Below are 20,565 nucleotides of genomic sequence, written 5' to 3' on the forward strand. Positions count from 1 at the left end.
AACCATATAGAAGGTTATGATCTCAATGTAGAGATGCTGGCACAGGGACAAATGATGACAAATAAAACACAAAAAGCATTTGTTAAAATCCTACTGTTGCAATATTGGTGTTAACTTAGACTTTAGTCATAATGTAATAGGCTTTCTGGGAGAATTTTACGGCTGCTGTGAGGTAAAGAAATAAGGTTTCAAGTCTTGTAAAGATGGATGTAATTTGTAAGACTAGTGGAAGACTGAATCATCAGCAATTCAAATGTAACTAGCAATATAGGTGTTGAAATACTACTGTGAGTTTATATTTGCATGGGTTAATAGAAATTAGCAGTCATGTAAATAACTGTTCTAAAGATTTGTTTTGAGAGGTACAACTTAGGGTAAGCTCCCTATTTGTGTGTAGATTGATCACAAAAAAAATACAAAAGCATGACCTAATGGAGGGGTCTCCTGTGCCATTACAAGATGTACTTTTCATGTTAGTGGGGGATTTTTAAAATTTTATGTCTATCTCAGGACCTCTCTGCAGTCAGAGACATTGCACAGTCATCATTTCTGCTTGCGTGCAACTTGCTTAGTGAGCTAAGTACTGCACTGTACTTAACATGTACAGTACTTAGCTCACTAAGCAAGGTCATGTAATGAGCAGTACTGTTTCTGTACTCAACAGTTTAGGTGTTTGTAAATGTCTAGTTTTGGTTTTTTTGTTTTCTATTTTTTTCATTCTGTCATGCACGTAATTCCTATTACAGTATTTTTGACTGCAATCAGAAATACCGCGTCGTTCTGCTCTTTGTTCTCCAAGCTGCTGCTTTTACCTCACAGTGTTCCACTTGTTGTCTGGCACTTCTGTCAGGACCGTTGGTTGGGCACGTTTACACTGCCTGATGTCTGTCTCACTGTAATCCAGGTACTGTACTTCCATGGACTTTTCAGAGTACCATTTCAGTACATACTGGTTCAATGGAGCAGCTTTTACTCTGGTACATCAAAACATTTGCATGCACCATGAAACAGCAGGACTTTTGTTGCTGGTTTCTGTGCAGCACTTGCAGTTGATGCAAAACTTTCTCTGACAGGACAGTGCTTGCTTGCATTTCAATGGTTTCTTTTGATTCTTTTCTTTGAATAGAGATGTTCCCTTTTCTTGGCATTTTGAGTATGCCATGTTAGCTAATCGACAAATAGTGAGGTAACAAAGTAAGTAGTTGTTAATGCAGTGTTTTATAAAGAATACATGCAAGTTCTTCAAAATCATGGCCTTTGGCTGGTTTACAATGACTGGCTTAAGAATATAAGCAATGAAACTAGTTACCTATCCATTGAGGTGCCTAGTTGTACAGTGGTGATTTATATACAATTACCAAATTGTAGGTTCCTAAACCCGGAGGAGAATTTTCAGTACCTGTTACTGAGTAAATAGGCATTATTCTTGCTTTTCTGGCAGAGGGAGTGCCACAATCATAATTGCTTTGAGTGCTTTCTGTTTAAATTGGGAAAAAATGAGTTGAGAAGTTAAAAATGAGCTAGTTGCTTTTCACTGTAGGCAAAAAATATTGTGATGAGTATTGCAGAATTTATAAAATAGAGAACTTTGAAACACTGAGAAAGTTATTAAGTATAAAATAACTTTGTTAAAACCACATCTATGTAAAAGCCTTTTGTGCTCAATAGGTTGTCTTATCCAGTTTCTTCTTTATTTAGAAATTGACTGAAACAGGGATTAAAGTATTTTAGGAAGTCATTGAAGCTTAAGATGTTTTACTTCCTATTTTTTTGTAGAATTTATATTAAAACAAATAGGGAGCTTGGAAGTGTTGATTATAAAAAAATGAAGTGGTTTACAGAGTGAGGCACAATATTATTATATGTTAAAAAAATAGAATCCGAGTTGATATTTAAATAACTACTGACTGTAGGATAGGAAACAAATACTAATGTTGAACCTTGGTGTCTCAAGATCTGCCTGACATGGTGTGCCAAAAGGCAGCTTCTTTTCTTTTTATGGGGCAGTTCTGTACCTGTGTTGAGGGATAGAGATCTAAGTGGATTGGCAGAAGAGTCAGGATTAGTAATGGCAACGCCTCTAATGGTAATGGACACCTCTAATGCTCGATAAACCTTGTCATCAGCTGGTGGTGAAAGCATTTCAGGAATACAGTGACCTTCTCTGGTTACTATTGAGTTTACAAGAAAAACTGCTGAGGTAGATTCTTCAGTATGCTGACTTTTACTGATGCTTACTAAAATTAAGAGCTAAGAAGGCTTAAGATGCTTTGAAATTAAAGTAACAAATTGTGTGATGAAGTATTTAGTACTAGTGCAGGTGTGGATTGACAGTATTGTAGGCTGGAGTAATTTACTTACAAAAAGGGCATTGATACATTCTTAACACTGTGAGGTTTCTCACCTTCTCCTGCCAGTGCCAAATGTCTACATTTGGTCTACAGTGACCTTGTCCACAGGTGGTATTTGTCCCTGGTCTTTGACCTTCATAGTAAGCATCCCAAAAAAATTGCAGATTTTTTTCTAAGAAACCATAAGTGGATTACCCTTTTATTATTCTTTTATTTCCTGAGGGCTGCTTGATCAATAAGCATAGTAAGGTGCTGGTGTGTGATTAGAACTTACACGGTTTCAGTTGGGTATTGCAGGCAATAAATGCTACAAAGGAACTTACTAATGATGATACGGCCTTCATTGGTAGTTTCTCGATGGAGCTGTTATTTCAGAAGGAAGTAAATTTTATGTGATTCTCAGTTGGATGTCTTTCTATCCAGGAATATGTTCTGATACTTTGTAGTTTTGCAGTACCTGCTACAATATCTTTTGGCAAGATTTCCATTGGATTTTGCAGTAGAAAGCCCTATCAAATAACTTGAAACAAATTTACATTGTTAGTACATGCTGTATTTATACAGTACCTCATCAAGTTCCCACAACACTTTTTTTAAACCTTGTTGTATGCTTCAACCTATTTTGCATGGGGACTGCAGTCCCTTTGACTAGAAATGAAGCTGCTAATACTGGCTTACTTAAAAATAAAACAGTCCCTTGCTAATAATTAGTAGTTTAAGAGTAGGAAAAGAAGATGTTTCAATAGTTACCTATTTTTAGTCTCTACTTAATTAATATTAAGTATATGAGCAAATTAATCAAATACAAAACTTAGACATAGATACGCCTACATAGATTAAACCTGCATTTTTTTTCCTCTGGGACAGGGTGCTGTTGTAGTTGAATTCTTACTATTTTTACAGGCTTTGTTCAGGGAAGCCTGAATCTTAGAGCTTTCAAACCCTTTTTCTTTTTTTTTTAACTTTTCTCCAGTAAACTTCAGTGAATTAATCAGATTAATATACTTCTAAAACTAAAATAAACAGTGGGGATTTTAAGATATAAATGGATTTTCCAGATAATTATAGACTATAATCAACTATTCCTATATTATATACTTAATGCTTTTAGCATGCTGATAACACAAGAAAGTGGTTGGCTTCCTCCAAGATGTTTCTAAAATTCTTCTGTGCTGAGACTGATTTCAGGACTACCAATACTTCTACCTGGTCACCACAGCATCATTCCCAGGAAGAGCTGGCTTTTTAATGCCAACATTTTACATCTTTCATTGTAAAGGACCAGAGACAGTTGTTGCCCTTAAGTTTTTTGGTTTGTTTTTTTTTTTAGCTCTGATGCAATTTGTTGGAACCCTATAATAAACACAATTTTTGCCATCCATGAAATTATTACTGTTCATTAGCAGGCAAGATGTTGGAATTAGCTACTGTGAATTTCAACATGGAGTTTGTCTTTTATGTGGACTCTTGTCTAGCAAATGCTGCTATGAAGCCTTTTGAGTGTAGTTGAGTTAACAGGCCCTGCATCTTTTTTTTTAATGTAGAGTATGTCCATATGGTAGATACCAAGCTGTGGGAGATCAAAAGTTGATTTTCCATTTAGTGTATAAATAGCAAGAGTTAAACAAAATTGGATGAATAGCTGGGTTAAGCATATGGCATGTGTTCAAATCTGTTATCCTGTTCTTGGAAGTTCATTCTCTTCTTGTGATCAGAGGACAATAGAATGAATCAGGAAAATGTCTTAAGTATGGGTAATTAATCAATTTGCTATATGTTTAAATTATATCACAGTCACTGATTTTACAGCAGTTAGTGGGATTGTACTGTGATTTTACTTTTGTTTACAACTTTTCTAATATTTAGGCTTTTTGTTTGCTTGTTTTCAACAGTCTTCAGGACATCCCAGCATTTTCATGGGGTTTTTGTACATCTTCAGGGTCAGTAAATATATGACATAAACTGAGCTGGAAGTGGCATTGTGAAATCCAATCCTTGCTCCTAATTTCAGTGGGGTATGTCTTGTAAAGTACAAAATCAGCCTTAAGACATCCAATTTCCTTGTTCTTTACAAGCTTTTTAGTTTAGTGTCTCCTGGTCATATTGTACAGCTATGACACAAGTAGTGTGTGGAAGGCTTGCCAAGTGACAGGGATCTTGCAATTCTAGGGAGCATTCTAGGAAAATCTGTGTGACCTTGCCTTGTTGCCGTGGTGCAGCCACCTTGGAGCACATGGTTGATACCACTGGAGTGTAGGCACATAACACTGCTGTACTCAAGCTGGGCTTAGGTTCATTGAGCAGTCCACCTGCTTGGTTTTGGGGTTTGAAGATCCACGGTGCTGCTGCTTATTCTGTCACTTAAGGTTTGCCCAGTCCTACAGGTTCTCTTGTTTTTCCTGTTGTTAATCGATTACTATGCTTTCTATATTGTTATTGACCAACATAAGTATCCTGCTGTCTGTATTCTTGAGGATTTTGACTTTTTTCTTTTCAGAAAGCAGGTGGTAATTATTTTATCAGCTGCTCTATGATACTGTCTGGTCTTTGCTGTGTTTTTGGAACTAGAGGGAACTGAGGTGTAGCATGGTAGTAGCACCATACAGGGACTCTGAGAAGGTGTGTGCTGAAGTAACACTACTCATCAAGTTGTTTTCAAACAACATGCCTGCTGCCTGGAACGAGTCAGGAGAGCAGTCATGTGCTTATGAGTGAGCCCACTGCATCATGGGATGCACTAAAAGCTTGCAAGAAAGAGCAGCATTCGTGGAGAATGAATCTTGCCCTGGCACTGGAGTAGAACAGGCAGAAAAGCAGCTAGATCAGATAACTGTCTTGAAACAGATTGCTTTTTCTCTAATATCATGCTCTTTCTTTAGGGTTGTCATTCATGCTCAAAGCTTTCATCAAAACCATGTCAATCACTGTGTCTCACTTCTAAAAGCAAAGATTAGTGATTTCCCAACCCCCTCTTACAGAATGTAACAACTCTTTCCAGCTTACTGCTCCCTTTAGTAGCTGGAAACAACTTCTGTCTTTAAGTATAGGAAGAAAGTATTCCAAAAGAAATTGTTCGTCTGGAAACAAATACATCAGTCTTAAAGCAGAGTGATCTGAGTATATGTTGACTAGCCATTTGTTACCCATGACTAAATGATAAATCTCTACCTGTATATACTTTAGATGTTCTGATATGCATGCACTTGCCCAACAGTGATAAAACAGTGATAGAACTTGTGTCAATCCATTAAATTCTTACTGGTGTTTTTTGTGTCATATGGGCTACCATATGCATTGCAGTGAATGAAGTTTGTTATGGAAATAAAATGATGGCTGAAAATATCACTACTTAGGATCCTAGGGAAAATACAGGGACAGTGCTTGCATGTATGAAGAGGATTGGGATCAAATGAAAATATCTACTTCTATGTGATGATAGGTTTTCTCTAACTTTTTGGAAAGGTGCTTGCATCACTCTGCAGATGAGGTCTCTCAAACTAGTGTTTTAGAAGGAAAAATTACACATTCAGTCCTTTTATGTTCAGTGATTTAGGATTCTTCTGTGACTGCAAGTTAAGTCAGAGAATTGTTTATCCTTTAATTTATGAGTAGGTTATTTAGGATGGCATTTGCCGAGGTCTTGTCCAATATTGGAGCCTTAACTTGTATAATGAAGATATTTTTTGTCTTCAAACTCTTCATATTTGTTAGACTTGAATTGGGTAGTGGATTCTTTTTACAGATCTGCATTTTAAGGCTCTACTTTCCATTACTTTGTAAAATCCTTGAGATGTCAATACAGGAAATTTTACCTGAGTTAACTTTAAAATGTCAAGATCTGTTTCCTTAGTTTTGTGTCTAGAGTTTATCTTTGCTTCACCACTGTTAGCTACTTTTCTTTTTGCTTTTACGAAGCTGCTCTTTTCTTTGTGCTGGTTTCCCAAGTATTAGTTAGCAAGCGCTCGGTGATGAGCCATACTGTGCACATCCACCTTTTCTGTTTGGCTGTACCAACAGCCTTTGTCTGTGATTTGTGAGGCTATGTGTTGTGCTCCCTTACTTATGGGGCCACACCAACTGAAAATATAGTGCAGACACTCTAAAGTGTTGTTATGTAAGTGGTCTACTGCAAATGTACCATTCTCCTGTATCAATTTCCTTGCTTGGATCTTAACAGAGATCTGGGCCATGAGTTCTATCATAGATGCTACCTCTGGTTGCTCTTTTCTCACAGAGGTTTCTCAGTTTAGATAAAAGAGCTGTAGCTCTTCTCCATGAGGAGGGGAATGAGCTGTAGTTCTTCTCTGTGTATCCTGAGAATTGTAAAACATCCTCAGTTGGAGGGGACTCCACAAGGACCATTGAGTTCAGCTCCTGGTTCTGCGCAGGACAGCTCCACAGGTCAGCCTTGAGATGCAATTGATGCCCAGTTCTAAATCTGGAAGCTGAGAATGGTCTCTCTGTCTGTCTTTGGTTCTCTTGCTCATGAGCACCCTGGGGAAAACAGGCCCATCAGTACCAGGCTGAGATCGGTCCATAAATTACAAATTGAATACTCTTGAGCTACCTCAGATTCAGGTAAGAGAGCAACAGTGTAAACTACTGAGTGAGCTTATAAACACTGACTTTTTGATCTATGTTGTGAAGTTACTTGAGATTAAAATTTCTTTAGTTTGCCTGTGTTGAGCTCATCTTTGGCTTTATAGTCTTTATACTCTATTTACCAAATACAATTATTGAGCTAAGTAGAATTACAAAGAAATTTTACATTTGGAGTGAGAAACCTGGGAGCAGTGTTCTCCTGCAGTCAGTGTCATGTTTGAACCAGTGAACTGTTGGATTTTTAAGTTTTCTATTAAAAGTTTCTAAATTGTTATTATAAGGTGTAATTTTTCTGTGATGACTGTGTGTAATAAGATCTTGCTATAACCTAAGGTGGAATAGGTTGCCTAGGGAAGTTGTGGATGCACCATTCCTGAAGGTGTTCAAGGCCAGGTTGGATGCAGCTCTGAGTAACCTGGTCTAGTTGAAGGTGTCGCTGCCCATAGCAGGAGGGTTAGAACTAGATGATCTTCAGCGTCCTCTTCCAACCTTAACCATTCAAGGATGATTCAATGAAGATGAAAACATCAGCAATACCAACTGACAAGTTCTAATGACTTTGAGAATGATGCCTTCCTTTTTACATTTAGTCTTGCCTTTAGTTCATGATGCTTTAAGATAGAACAATTTAGGACTGAGCAGTGAACTCTAAGTCTAAATATGAGAGCAGGAAGTTTCTGAAATCAGTGTTCGTAATTTTCAAATGCATTGAAATTATGTAAGCTGTCATGCAGAGCTCTTTGGAAGACAATGTGTAAGGAAAATAGTTGGCAGAAAATTAAATAAATTTTTGCTTTATTTACATAAAAGCCTATCTTCTAAAATATTCTTAACCTGAAAGATTAGAGATCCACAAGTAGGTAAAAATAGATGTACTCCATGTATATTGCTGTTTGAATTTACTTAGTGACTTCTTGATACGTGTTCACAGACTCACAGGGTGATTGAGTTTGGAAGGGACCTCTGCGGGTCATGGGTCCAGCTCCTGTCTGCTCAGGCATAGACACCAAAATCACATTGCCCAGAACCATGTCCAGGCAGCTTTTGAGTATCTCCAAGGATGGAGGCTCTACAACCTGTCTGGCCAGCTTCTGCCAGTGCTCAGTCACCTTCACAATGGAAAAGTGTTTTCTGATTTTTCAGATTGTGCCCTTTGCCTCTGGTCCTGGATTTGTCCTCTTTGCATTCTCTTCAGGTATTTATGTACATTGATAAGCTCCCCCCAAGCCTTCTCTAGACTCAACCATCCCAGATCTCTCTCCCTTCTCTCATCAGCCCTGTCATCATCTTCCTGACCCTTTTCTGGACTCTGCAGTGTGTTCATACATCTTTGTACTGGGAGCCCAGACCTGGCCCCAGCACTGCAGGTGGGGCCTCACCAGTGCTGATGAAAGGGGCAAGATCACCTCCCTTTATCCCCTGGCAGCAGTCCTGCCAGTGCAGCCCAGGATAACCAGTAACCTTTGCTGCAGGGGCACTTTGCTGGCTGATGCTGATCTTTGTGTCCAACAGGTTCTTTGCAAAGCTCCTTTCCAGCTGCTCACTCAGGGATTGTGCCTGATCTGAGTGACGCTTGGGGCTGTTCTTCCCCAGATGCAGGTCTTTGCACTTGCCCTTGTTGAACTTGATGAGATGCCTGTCAGCCCATTTCTCCAGCTTGTTGAGGTCTCTCTGGCACAGCTGTTTGATGTATCTATCACTCCTTCCTGTTTTGTGTCCTGTGCACATCTTGTTAAGGGTCCATTGTGCTCCAGGTTGTTAATGAAGATACTGAACAGAATGGGACCTGGTGTTGATCCCTGATGTACATTGATAGACACTGACCTCCAGCTGGGTTTCATGGTTAGTATGAAGAGAACTAATAGAGTTAGGAGTGAAACTGCTGTTATTGTGGAAAATAGGGCTGTTGTGGCTGTAGAGAGGAGTTGGATGAGATGGTGGCCTGCTGTGAGGATCACTACCTTCTGGGCATGGCCATCTAACCAGTTTTCAGTCCACATCACAGTCTGGTCAGCCAGTCCATCCTGCATCAGCTTCTCTGTGGGAATTGTGTAAGGGCCAGTGTCAACAGACAGTAGTCATTTCCTCATCCCAGTGAAGCCAGTTGTTTCATTGTAGAAGGTTCCTGGGGTGCTCAGGCATGACTTTCTCTTTGTGAATCTGGGTTCACCCTTCCTGAGCACCTTCAGATTTTTTCCATCACCTTCCCAGGGGTTCAGATATTATCAGATATTCATAAATTGAAATTTCATAAATGGACAATTAACTTTGTCATCTTTATTGTGGGTAGTGAGCAGACTGACCAAGTACATCCAAAAGCAGAATTACTGGAGAAGTGAAACTTCTGGAATTAAATTACATAAATCTCCTTTCAATAGAGTCTGGGATCTAATTGAGTCTTGGGTAAAGAAAAATCCCCTCTTTTATTTGGAAACCTCCTGTGTCAAGGTTATAAACTCAGTAGAAACACAGTAATGAAATGCTGTTGTTGTGTGTTACGTGTTTGGCTAATGTGTCTTTAGAGCACAATGGGTGCCACTAAGGAAAGGCATGCTTGTGCACAGGTCTGCTCTACTTTGAGCAGAGTTACAGTTGCATGTTTTCTCTGGTACAGGAGTTAGTATGTAATTTACAAGTATGTACACACGTTTATTTTAAAAAATATGCATAAAATATTATAGCCTAAAAAAGGATAAGATTATCTTTTACAGTCTCACGCCCCCATGTACGTATTTATAAACTTATTTATGTCTTGCCCTTCTCTAAAAGGGGAAAATCACTCTATTAGTCTTTCTCAGTCTTTGTGCTTATTCTAAAGGAAGAAACTAAGTCTCTGTTACCTTTGCATCAGATGAAGCTAAGGTAGGAAGGTTGTTTTGCCCTTCTGTTATAATTTATGATGCTGTGTGTTTACTTCAGTCACAGCCATAATGCTGTACACTGCTTACACATTCTTTCCTAGCATCCATGTGCTGCCCACATCACACACACCTTTGGAGTTGTAGCCATTAGTTTTCATGTCCTTTAAGGTTAGCAAAAACTTTAAAAAATGTCTCGCCATGCTAATAAAATCGCTGCAGTATTTGGACCATGTTTAAAAAGTTATTTCTAATAATAGTGTAGAAAATGAGAACTATTTCTTGTATCCTCTTATGACAGATACTGCATGTGTCACTTGGATTCTGTGTTCATATTTCTTACACAGCCAGCCTTGGGTAAACATGATGGAAGGACAGGCAGCAATCTAGGATGACAGGAATTCAGGAAGACAGTGAAAACTAAAGGCTTGAGTTTCTGACAGGCATCTTCTGAATCTTGCTGAAGTAATGTAAGACGTTACCACCTCTGAAAGAGATGGTAACCAACTCTTGCCAACTGTTTCTCTGCTCTAAGTAGATACTACCATTTCCCTAGCAGGGTAGCAGAACAGTAGTCATAGAATCACAGAACAGCCCAGCTTGGAAGGGACCTCAGAAGATGATCTGGTCCTGCCTTTCCTGGGAAAGGGGACCTAGATGAGACTATCAAGTGTCCTGTCCAACTGTATCTTGAACACCTCCAGCAATGGGGGCTGTACTGTGTCCCTTGGTGAGATTTTCAATGATTGATTGTTCTCAAACAAGCTCTAGTTGCACAGTGAATTTGTAGTACGCACCTGCACCTATAGTGATGACTAAAGTGCCATACTGGAGTGGGAGAGGGAGAGAGCAAGAGTTCCCTTGTGGTGCTCTGATGGTGGCAGGAGGCTGGCTCAGACAGCTGTGGGCAGTGTTATCTGAAACTGCTGACTGACACACTGGTGCTGGGAGGACTGGTGTCAGTGCCCTCAGAACTCTTCTCCTAAAGTTTTCTCATTTTAGGCAACAAAACCACAGTCCATGAGTTACAGTAGTTTTAGAAAAAACCAAAACTTCCACTGTTCTGTGGTTTCGTTTTATATGCAGTTTCAGTGTATTTGTTTTTATTAGGAATATAGTATGTAAGGAAACGGACTTGCCATTGAACATCACCTTGGTTTTGCAAGCAGGAGGGTTTATTATACTTGCTTCCAGATAGGTATTTTTTCCCTTAAAGATCATAGAATCATAGAGTAGTTTGGGTTGGAAGGGACCTTTAAAGATCCTCTAGTCCAAACCCCCTGCAATGAGAGGAGTTATCTGCAACTGAATTGTCCAATTTTATGTTGAATGGTTCCAGGGATAGGGCATCTACTGTTCTATGGGCAATCTGTGCCAGTGTTTTACCATGTTCATCATAAAAAATTTCCTTTTATCTAATCTGACATTAAGATATAAATGTTTCTATTATTTTTCAGCTGTTGCAGAAATTGCTTTAATGAAAGAATAACAGGTTGCTGAAAACTTGTATTCACTCATTTTCCCACTATATTTTAAATTGTAGAAGGTTTTGTCAGGAATTTTGGGCATCTTTGTTTAACTGAGATGCTGGAAGTATAGTATTTTGTTTCTGCAGTGTAAAACTGGGGTACACCTTCACTTGGGATTGTTTTGCAATCTGATATTTCTAAGCAGCAGCCATTGTCCTTGCCCCTGTAGTGTAGTGTCTGAGTTTTTTGCTGCTCTTTATTACACAGTCAGTTGCTTATTACTGATTCTCTTGAAATAAGATTAAAATCTTGCATTTGGTTTTTTTTTTTTTTAAGGTAATAGGGATAACCTAGTGGTAGATAGTGGTAATCCTCTGTTTGGAAAAATACAGGAAATTATCTGAGTATCTTATTTGAGAGTATGTGTGTGTATGTGTGTGTATGCTCATAAAATTTATCAGTATAGACTTGTTTTAGGAAGATCTTGGAATAACTGTCAAATAAGACCCAGTTTACTTTTGTGTTTTAAAGTCAACAGGTTGTTTCAGTTGTGCAGTTAATAGCAGATCATTAGTTTTCAAGAACTGTGCCAACTGTAATGTTGGGAGAATAAAACATATATGAAAATCACTGTTGATTTTTTGCTTTAGGCACTTGAATATTTTATATTTGCTGACATAGTGACAGCTTTAAATTCTCTTTATTTTGCATAGCTTAGTATATATATATGTATATATATATACACACAGTTAATATATAAAGGCAAGTATTAAGGATGCTTTTATTTCTCATTTGTCTTTCTGACTTTTTAACTCTCTGATGCAATAGTACAATTGTTTTGAAGCAAAACCCCTTACCAACTGCATAGTGGGTGCTGTAAGTGGAATAGTGACATTTTCAGTAGTTTGCTTTGTGAGCTGTATTTAAATTTACCAAAAATAAAACTCATCTCTTGTAAATCACTTGATATTGACAGGATTGTTATTGAAAGAAATTGGCAAAACTAATAGGTGGGTTAATTCCTTAATCTCTTGATAAGCTATCACTTTAGCAAAAGCTGTTTTATTACTACGTCAGGACATCCCATTGCATGGCTTTATCATCAGTTCTATTACTTTATCTAATAAATGATGGAAGGATGAAGTTAAAGCTTTGTGAGTTCCCAGCACTTGTTTCTGTGAATTAACATAAGTGATTTCTCAGTGTAGGAAAGCAGAACATGAGCATGTATTTAAAACTGAACATATGTTGGAATGCTTTCCCTTTCTAGGTCTTGGTTATTTGCTTATTACCACTTCTTTATCTTTCTGGTTTTTTCCCCTCTGAATGTTGTTAATCTACTGAATTATCACAAGAACTGACATTTTCCTTTCCAAATGGGTGCTGTTCAAAACAAGGTGCAGAGAAGTAAAAAAAAAAAGGCTAGCTGAGACCCCCACAAGCCGAGAACTCCTAACATGCTTGCTTTAGTATTCTCTCTTGTCCATATGGTAGGATGGAAAATGTGTTTAATGGCTGGTAATTAAGGACGTCAAATGGAAAAAAAAATAAATCTAAAGGTACTTGTTACTTACTTAGTGTTTGCTAAACAAAGCAGCAAAGCTGTCATTCATCATTTTAAAATTAATTGCAAGTTGATGCAGTAATAATTTTGTTTCTACACAAAGCTTAAAGTCACTAGCATAATTAAAATAGGGCTGAATTTGGACAACAGATTTATATTAGTACCTGATTAAAATTAGTTTAAATTAAATCTTAACAATTCAATATATGTTGAGTCTATTATCTACTTTTTCTCTATATAAAAAAATGCTATCATATAATTTATACCATAAATTTTAGTCTAATCAGGAATAACCTTTGGATTCTTCAAGAAAATTTGTGTTTCTGCTGTGCTGCTGATGCGCAGTAAATTTGGAGAAGAAAGCTTTGGGAAAGATGCCAGTTCTACAGAGAAAATATTATTATGTAGCAAGGAAAGTGGGAAACAAAACATGTCACAAGGCAATTGGAAAAGTTCTGTTATAAAAAAATAAAGCTCAACACAAGGTAACCCTGGAACACTGACCATGTACTACCATGTTTGGCTTGTAGTTGTCAAACTGATGTAAACTGTGTTCATGTTGTTTGAGAACAGACGTGTTTATAATGAGCAAAAAATCAACAAATTGACATAAAAATTGGAATCAGGAAAAGAAAATAGTTTTACCCAATTTCTGCTCTCCCCACTTAACATTTTTGCTATGTCTTGACTGTACCACATGGAGTATTCCAGTTGCAAGGATGTAATCAATAGCTTTTTGCAGTACTAATGTGAAAACAAATACATGGAAATCTTAGTCCCTTTTTTTCTTTCAGGACCACTACACCAGGAGAGACTAAACTTCTGGCTTCTGAAGTCTATGATATCCTTCAGTCTTCCAACATGTCAGACATGGACAATATGAATGAGATGAATTATCGTCGGCGGAAAGCACAGTTTTTCCTCGGCAGCACAAATAAGCGTGCCAAGACAGTGGTTTTGCACATAGATGGCCTTGATGATTCGGTAAGGAATCCTTCAGAGTTTGTGTAAATAAGGCATCCTGTACTGAGAGTTATTTTAACCCCAGAAACCTATTGACGCTCCCTGTGTGACATCATTAATTGTCAGCAATTTCTGTGAATTGTATTTTGAAGCGTGAGATATGTATAAAATATTGCATAAATTGAGATTACTCAGAACACCTGAAGAAGAAGCTTTAAGGCAGTTTTCTTGATGGTTTTTCAAGAAAGAATAGAGTGAACAAGATGCCTTCAGGATTTTTCACTTAAAGATCTTTTGTGGTTGTTTAAGTGTGTTGATCTAAAAAGAGTTTCCTTTTAGTTAAGAGAGATTTCAGACACTGGGAGGTTTTTTATTATTCTTAATCTAGAAATGCTGTATTTTCTTTGAGCTGGTTTTGCTGCATCTTTTCATTGTCTGTGAGATCTTTTCTACTGTAGTGACCAGAATGGCATTTGAATTAATGAGGTCTCACTGAGTCTTTATGTAATGTCAGAATAACTTCTACAGATATATCTACCATACCCCTGTAGATAACACCCCAGGGCCATGTTTGCCTTTTTACGGCTGCCAAACAGCATGTAGGCTGTTTAAGCACGTTATCCACAAGTGCCCTCCAGACTCTGCATCTTTCAGTTTTGTACCCATTTTAAATGATCAAACCTGATCCTTTGCTTTGTTGCTTTACATTCTGCCAAGTAAGCATGTCCACGGGCCCAGTTTACCAACAGCATACCCACTGTTCTGTTTTCACAAGACCATAGTTAATTCCTTTAGAAATAACATGCTGCTCTAGCTCACTTTATACAAATATTTTTTACAGTTTTGGCCTTCCAGCACTTGCTCTAGCTAGAAAGGCAGTGCTTTGTCAACACCATTGGCTTTGCTACTCTGTGAATTTTTTTAAATTCAGTCCCATAGGTTGTTGTTTTTAAGCTTGTAGTTGGTTTGTTTACAGGTACCTCCAAGCAAGAAATTTCATCCACTTCTACTTCGTGAGTTTAGATATTTTGCCTGTAGTCCAATTCTATCTTTAAAGCATGTCTTTTTCTTCAACAAATGGAACTTAGCAATATTTGTGGAGTTTTCTCTCTGCAATGCTGAGGTAAAGGTATTGTGAAAAAGCATAGGGTATTTAGATATTCATCTTTAGAGAGCAAAACTGCAGGTAGATCAGCTGGAAAACACCAGCATGTTTTCCTAGCTTGTTGTTAAAGGAAGGTCTGTCTGTGCACAGGCTGAGATAACTGGTGTATGTAGCTCTGTATTTCATCAAATGATTAAAGAAATGTTAAGAGGTGCTCACCAGAAGTTAAACATCCCCATAATGCTGTTTTAAGTGTTACGATAAGTTGGGACTGGGAGAGTGTTAAAGCTGGCGAACAACAAAAGCCATTTAGTTCCATTCAATATTTTATTCCTGACTTAAGTAGCAGAGAATATTAGGTTGCATGTATGAGTTTGAAGAGGCATAGTGAGTAAACACAGAGCTTTAGACATGGTGTTCTGAGTCATTTACATTTGTAAATGGAAACTGCTGTCAGGAATGGTTGCAGGTCCTACAAATGCTTGTGGATTTCGAAACCTCAAATAGTAGATAATTGGTTGTTTCAGGAAGAGAGGGGAAAGGTCATTTGTTGTTTAATGTGGTGTTTTAAGATCTAACAATCAAATTTGATGATAAAGGTAAAAAACAAGGCAGTAACTCAGGAATTTGTGGCATGCCCCTCAGTCAGTTTTCTACTTTGTACATTATAGAAGTATTTGTGAGTGGCATGGTAATCAGGGTTTGATGTGTAAGGAAATAACCTAAATTTTGCTGGTGCCCATGCTCCAGGAGTACCATGCAGAAGTATGTTTAGTTGTGTATTGCTGGGTTTGTGGCTACCTGCCTGTGAAATGCCTTTTGCAAAGTATGTCTGTGCAGCAAAGCTGGTGGCTGCCAAGCTGCCAGCTTTTTACAGAGTTTGTGTGGACCTTAATAAGTTTTTTCTTTTAAGAAATTATTCACCAGTTTTCTGATCATGGAAAGCCTCATTTCGAATTAAACTGAGGTGCCTGTGATTCACTTGGGATCTTAAGAGTAAAAAGCTGAATTCTGTCACAGAATTGCTACACACCCATGCGTGAATTTATTTTTTTAGGCTAAGAAGCTATGAAAGTGTTGCTTCCTATGTCCAGATGTAGGTTTCAACTTTCACTTGTGTGAGGCAGCCTATCATCTTTGCATCAAATATTTCCTTTCTATAGTAAAGGTAGCCTATCTGACAAAGTTATTTTTTGGAAAATGCAAAAATGTTAGCTGTTTCAATACATAAACTTACACAAATGAATTGTTTCAATATATATGCTAAACTGCTAAAAAAGAAACACCAAACTGCTTCTGTTTATTCTTCCAGAGATTAAAAGAATTTAATTTGCTTGTTGTGCATGTGAATACTGACTAGTGATTGGTAACTAATGCAAATATACTTTGAAATAACTAATAATTTAAAACCTTGAAGGAAAAAAAATAAGTGTATAATTATTTTAAACCTGTTTTAAAGGCTGTCAGTTTATTTCTGATACAGTCCATCTTTTTTTATCCCCTTCTGTGCTAGCAGTCTCTCCAAGTATACTTTAATTCTTTTTGTTGCAACCATGTTGTGCAAATATTAAAAGGGGAAAAAAAAAAGGAACATTCTAAGGTAATGTAGCAGATGCAACTAGCATGGGTCAATGTAATGTTACAGCACAGTAGGTGATGTCACTTGCTTTCAACATTACACTCTGTGGGTTATCAACCAAGTATTTTCCCTTTAAAACAAGAATAAAGCGTGTGCTGTGCCATGATGTCTGTGAGCTGCCACAGATGAAGCAGCTGAAAGATACAACAGCTGCTTTGATGCATTCAGTCAGTATGGAGCCAAGGTGTCTGATAAATAGCAACTTAAACACTAACTACTCATCAATGAGCACTTCAGTCAATCAGACCTTAACCAGAGGGGACTGTTTAGCTGATCACACAGAGAAAAACATTCTTTGCTTTTCAGCACTTTTCTCTAATTATTTACAGTTGATTCCATCCTTCTTTGACTTCTAAAGTGTAAGCAAATTTTCTTTTGCGGCAACAGAGTCTAATATTTGTGCACTAAAATGTAAGTCTTAGTTTTTCTGTTACTCAAGCACACTTTTGTAACCATGTGCTTTGAGACCTACAGGAACACAATTAATTATGAGCATTGTCACATGGTATGTTTTTTAGTTGTGGGACTTTGTTTGTTTTTCAGTCTCGAAGGAATCTTTGTGAAGAAGCCTTGTTGAAAATTAAAGGTGTTATTAGTTTTACCTTTCAAATGGCTGTTCAAAGGTGTGTGGTCCGAATTCGCTCAGATTTAAAAGCAGAGGTAAGTGCTTTGTAACCCTCCAGATTCCCAAATTATTGCATTCTGTTGCACTGAGCTCTTGCTTTTTTCTGCGTGTTTGTAGGCGCTGGCAACGGCGATAGCATCAACCAAAGTTATGAAGGCACAGCAAGTTGTGAAAAGTGAAAGTGGTGAGGAGGTAGGATCTCTATCTTTCTAAATACCAATTGTTACAGCTCAGCTGTATCTTCACTATCAGCTCCTCTGTGCCCATAAGATCTGGCAGTAGGCAAAATCTTTTAAGCATGAGTGTTATGCATCCAGTACAAGAGGACTCAAGGATATCCTGTGTCAGGGTACGAATCCATAGAACAGTTACACAGAAATTATTGTTCAGAAGAAGGATGAAAGTACTGTAACTGATTATAATGATATGAAAAGGGTCTCAATGAAAGTGGTGGGCTTTCTTGATTGGTGTTGCTGATGTGCTTTTTTTTTCCACAACTACTACACTAAAAGGTAGTTGTATTTACTTGATACTCTCTCTTCGCTTTTAAGCTGAAGCTTTTCTTCTGTATCTTCTAAGCATAGTAGGTTCCATTTATGTTCTTGCTCTACAGGGCAATGGGGGGGAGTCTCACAATGTGCATGCCTGTCACCCTGAACATGTATATTATGAACATGTATATTATAACTTTGATTAATTCTTTTAAGTTGCAACATTTGACATCATTTTAATCTGTTGTGTTTTACCAGATGCTAGTTCCGTTCCAAGATACTCCAGTGGAAGTAGAGCAGAACACAGATCTACCTGAGTATTTGCCAGAAGATGAGAGCCCTACTAAGGAGCAGGACAAAGCAGTGTCTCGTGTTGGGTCACACCCAGAAGGTGCAGCAAGTTGGCTCAGCACAGCAGCAAACTTTCTATCAAGATCTTTCTACTGGTGACTTGTGTTTGGTGTTGAAAGACTGTGTGAATGAACCAACAAGGGGGCCAGTTTTCCATTGGTGTGGTGAACTGCCAAGTGCAATTTGCAATAAATCATCGCGAAAATTTTAGTTTAAGCAAATGTATGCTGCATTTTACATTTTATTGGACGTTGAGCCTGATAGGGCAGGGGTCAAAGGACAGAGGCCTCCAATCAAATTGTTCCTTCATTAGTTTTTCATGTAGATTTTATTGCTTCACTTTTTAAAAATGGGTCCACTCTTATATACCAAATGTTTATGCTATACCTATAGAGCTTTAAGTTTGACTTCACATGAAACACATGGCAGAGAGAATCCATTCAACTTGTCTCAGGGCCTCTGTGAAAGAAAATTCTTAATAGCTCCAGTTGTACATTGAATGAAACTCCCTTTTCATTTCTACATCCCTTTGGACTAACATTGTTTTGTTCAATTTTCTAGATTTTGACTCCAGAGAAAAATACAGTCTGCCTCTTTTTTTGGCCTTTGTTTTTGCCAGCTGTGTTCACAGCATGAGCATGAGGATCCCCTTTTGCTGTTAAAACTAGAATCACTACAGACTTGAAATGTGTAACACTTTTATGTATACTGATTTTTTTCCCAGCCTGCCCTTAACTATTGGAGTGCTTAAGATAAGAAAAAAGGGACTGAAAAAACAGAAATATGTATACATACATTGTACAGTAAATAAACTAGAACATATTTGTAATGATGGGTGTGACTGACATATATATACATATATATAACTAATACATACCACTGACTGCTGTTTAGGCTAGCTGGGAAGACTAGCAGAAAAAGCTGTGGTCTAATGTAGTGATGACCCCTTGCAGCTCTACCTGCAGAGAATAGAGGAATGTAGACTATATTTGATTAAGAAATGGTGATTACTGTTAGGAAATATTTAATGGTAATTAGAACTTTAAACTTGAAGTATAAAGCAGGACAGAATGCCTCTTTTGCCACAGTGCCACACTTGTAAATTTTGATTCTTTTTTTTTTTGTTTGTTTCCCCCTAACAATCTCGATATGCAATTACTGTTTCCTCCTAATACCTTTCATGAGACTCCCATGAAAATACATCAGCTTGGCTTAAAAACATATGCAAACAATTGGCTTTGCCCTGTAACTTACAGACAGTATAAGTCTAAAGATGTCTTAGTAATTCCTGTGAGCAGAAGTGATAATAAAAGCAAAACTTCTGTAGGTAGAGAATAACATATATCTGAGCTGTTAGTAAACACTGTGCCTGAGAGGATTCAATACACAGTGCTTGAAAGCTGCAGTGCCCCTGCTTTGTTGCACCAGAGAAATACAGTTGAGAACTTTGAAACATGTTATAAATGTTGTTATATAGTGCTTTTTTGTGGTAATGTATTTGCTATAATATGAATCATATTTACCACTTGGAGACTCAGAAAAGAAATTTAATGCATCAAAGTTATTCTGCTGTGCCTGTGCACAAGGAATAAATAAAAAAACAGGCTGTCACAGTACTACAGAAATGCTGAGGATATGATAATGTAAAATAATAATAATAATAATGATAATAATGCAGGTCAGAGTTCACCCACCCAGGTTAATTGTTATTCTAAGGAAAAAAAGAAACCCAAAAGCTTGTTGGCAGACTAGATGTCTCATGTTTTTTAATATATCTAGTTTATTTTTGATTCAGGTTTACACGCACAGATTGAAAATACAGGCTTTTCAGGGCATGTATTGCTTTAAATATGTAATGCTCTTCATATTGCTGTCTAGAATGTTACAGTACCAAATGTGTTTGAAAAGTCCTCTGTTCTATAGCCATGAATGCAGAGTTTTGTTTTTCTGCATTAACATCTGTTTGCATTTGCATTACTGCACATCTATTTACTAAAAGACTACACCCTTTGGATATTAATGGTTCAATACCAGTAGGTATTACAGTTTGTTTGTGCATTCGGTCTCTAGGTGTGCTTTTATGACAGTATTGCAGCTCTTGTAGAACAGTTTAAGGCATCTGTAAAAGTTTTTGAAATACATTGTAAAATAATAAAGGATAATATAACTAAACAAAGCATGACTGGTGCCTTTTTAAATGTCTAAAGAAAATCTGGTGTCTTCTGAAATGTTCTGCCATTCTTTTAAGCTGCTTGTGGTTTTACAAGTGTATTCATCTTTAATTTGACATCGAGGAATGCAGATGTCCTGTTTTAGTGACTCCTTTGCTGTATGTCACAGCAGGTCTTTTGTATGTGTGTAGAACATGCTTACATTTCAAAGTTTTCTGTAAAAAGTGGGTAAGCAGATGATTCTTGACAATGTTATCTCAAATTGATTCTTAGCGGGCTTTTTTGGACATCAGCTTTTTTTTTAAAATAACTGATGCTATGTAGGTCATATTTCATTAGGGAAATTAAGAAAAATCAACACTTCTGGAGAAATTGC

The 20,565-nt window shown here is 37.5% G+C and overlaps 1 protein-coding gene across 2 annotated transcripts in view; it reads left to right on the forward strand.

The window, feature by feature from the left end:
- Positions 1–20,194, forward strand: part of ARMC1 (armadillo repeat containing 1) — a 34,079-nt gene extending 13,885 nt beyond the window's left edge. Inside the window, exons 4-7 of one of the 2 annotated variants that reach the window (XM_005423045.3) lie at positions 13,639–13,828; positions 17,095–17,211; positions 17,294–17,368; positions 17,926–20,194. In XM_005423045.3, the coding sequence (XP_005423102.1) occupies positions 13,639–13,828; positions 17,095–17,211; positions 17,294–17,368; positions 17,926–18,117 (574 nt within the window). In that variant the 3' untranslated portion in view covers positions 18,118–20,194. The remainder of the gene's footprint in view (positions 1–13,638; positions 13,829–17,094; positions 17,212–17,293; positions 17,369–17,925) is intronic. The other variant, XM_031058647.1, reaches the window with a different exon arrangement.
- The last annotated feature ends 371 nt before the right edge of the window (positions 20,195–20,565 follow it).

The sequence above is a fragment of the Geospiza fortis genome, unplaced genomic scaffold (assembly GCF_000277835.1).
Source record: "Geospiza fortis unplaced genomic scaffold, GeoFor_1.0 scaffold121, whole genome shotgun sequence".
In the NCBI taxonomy this organism is placed as follows: Eukaryota; Metazoa; Chordata; class Aves; order Passeriformes; family Thraupidae; genus Geospiza; species Geospiza fortis.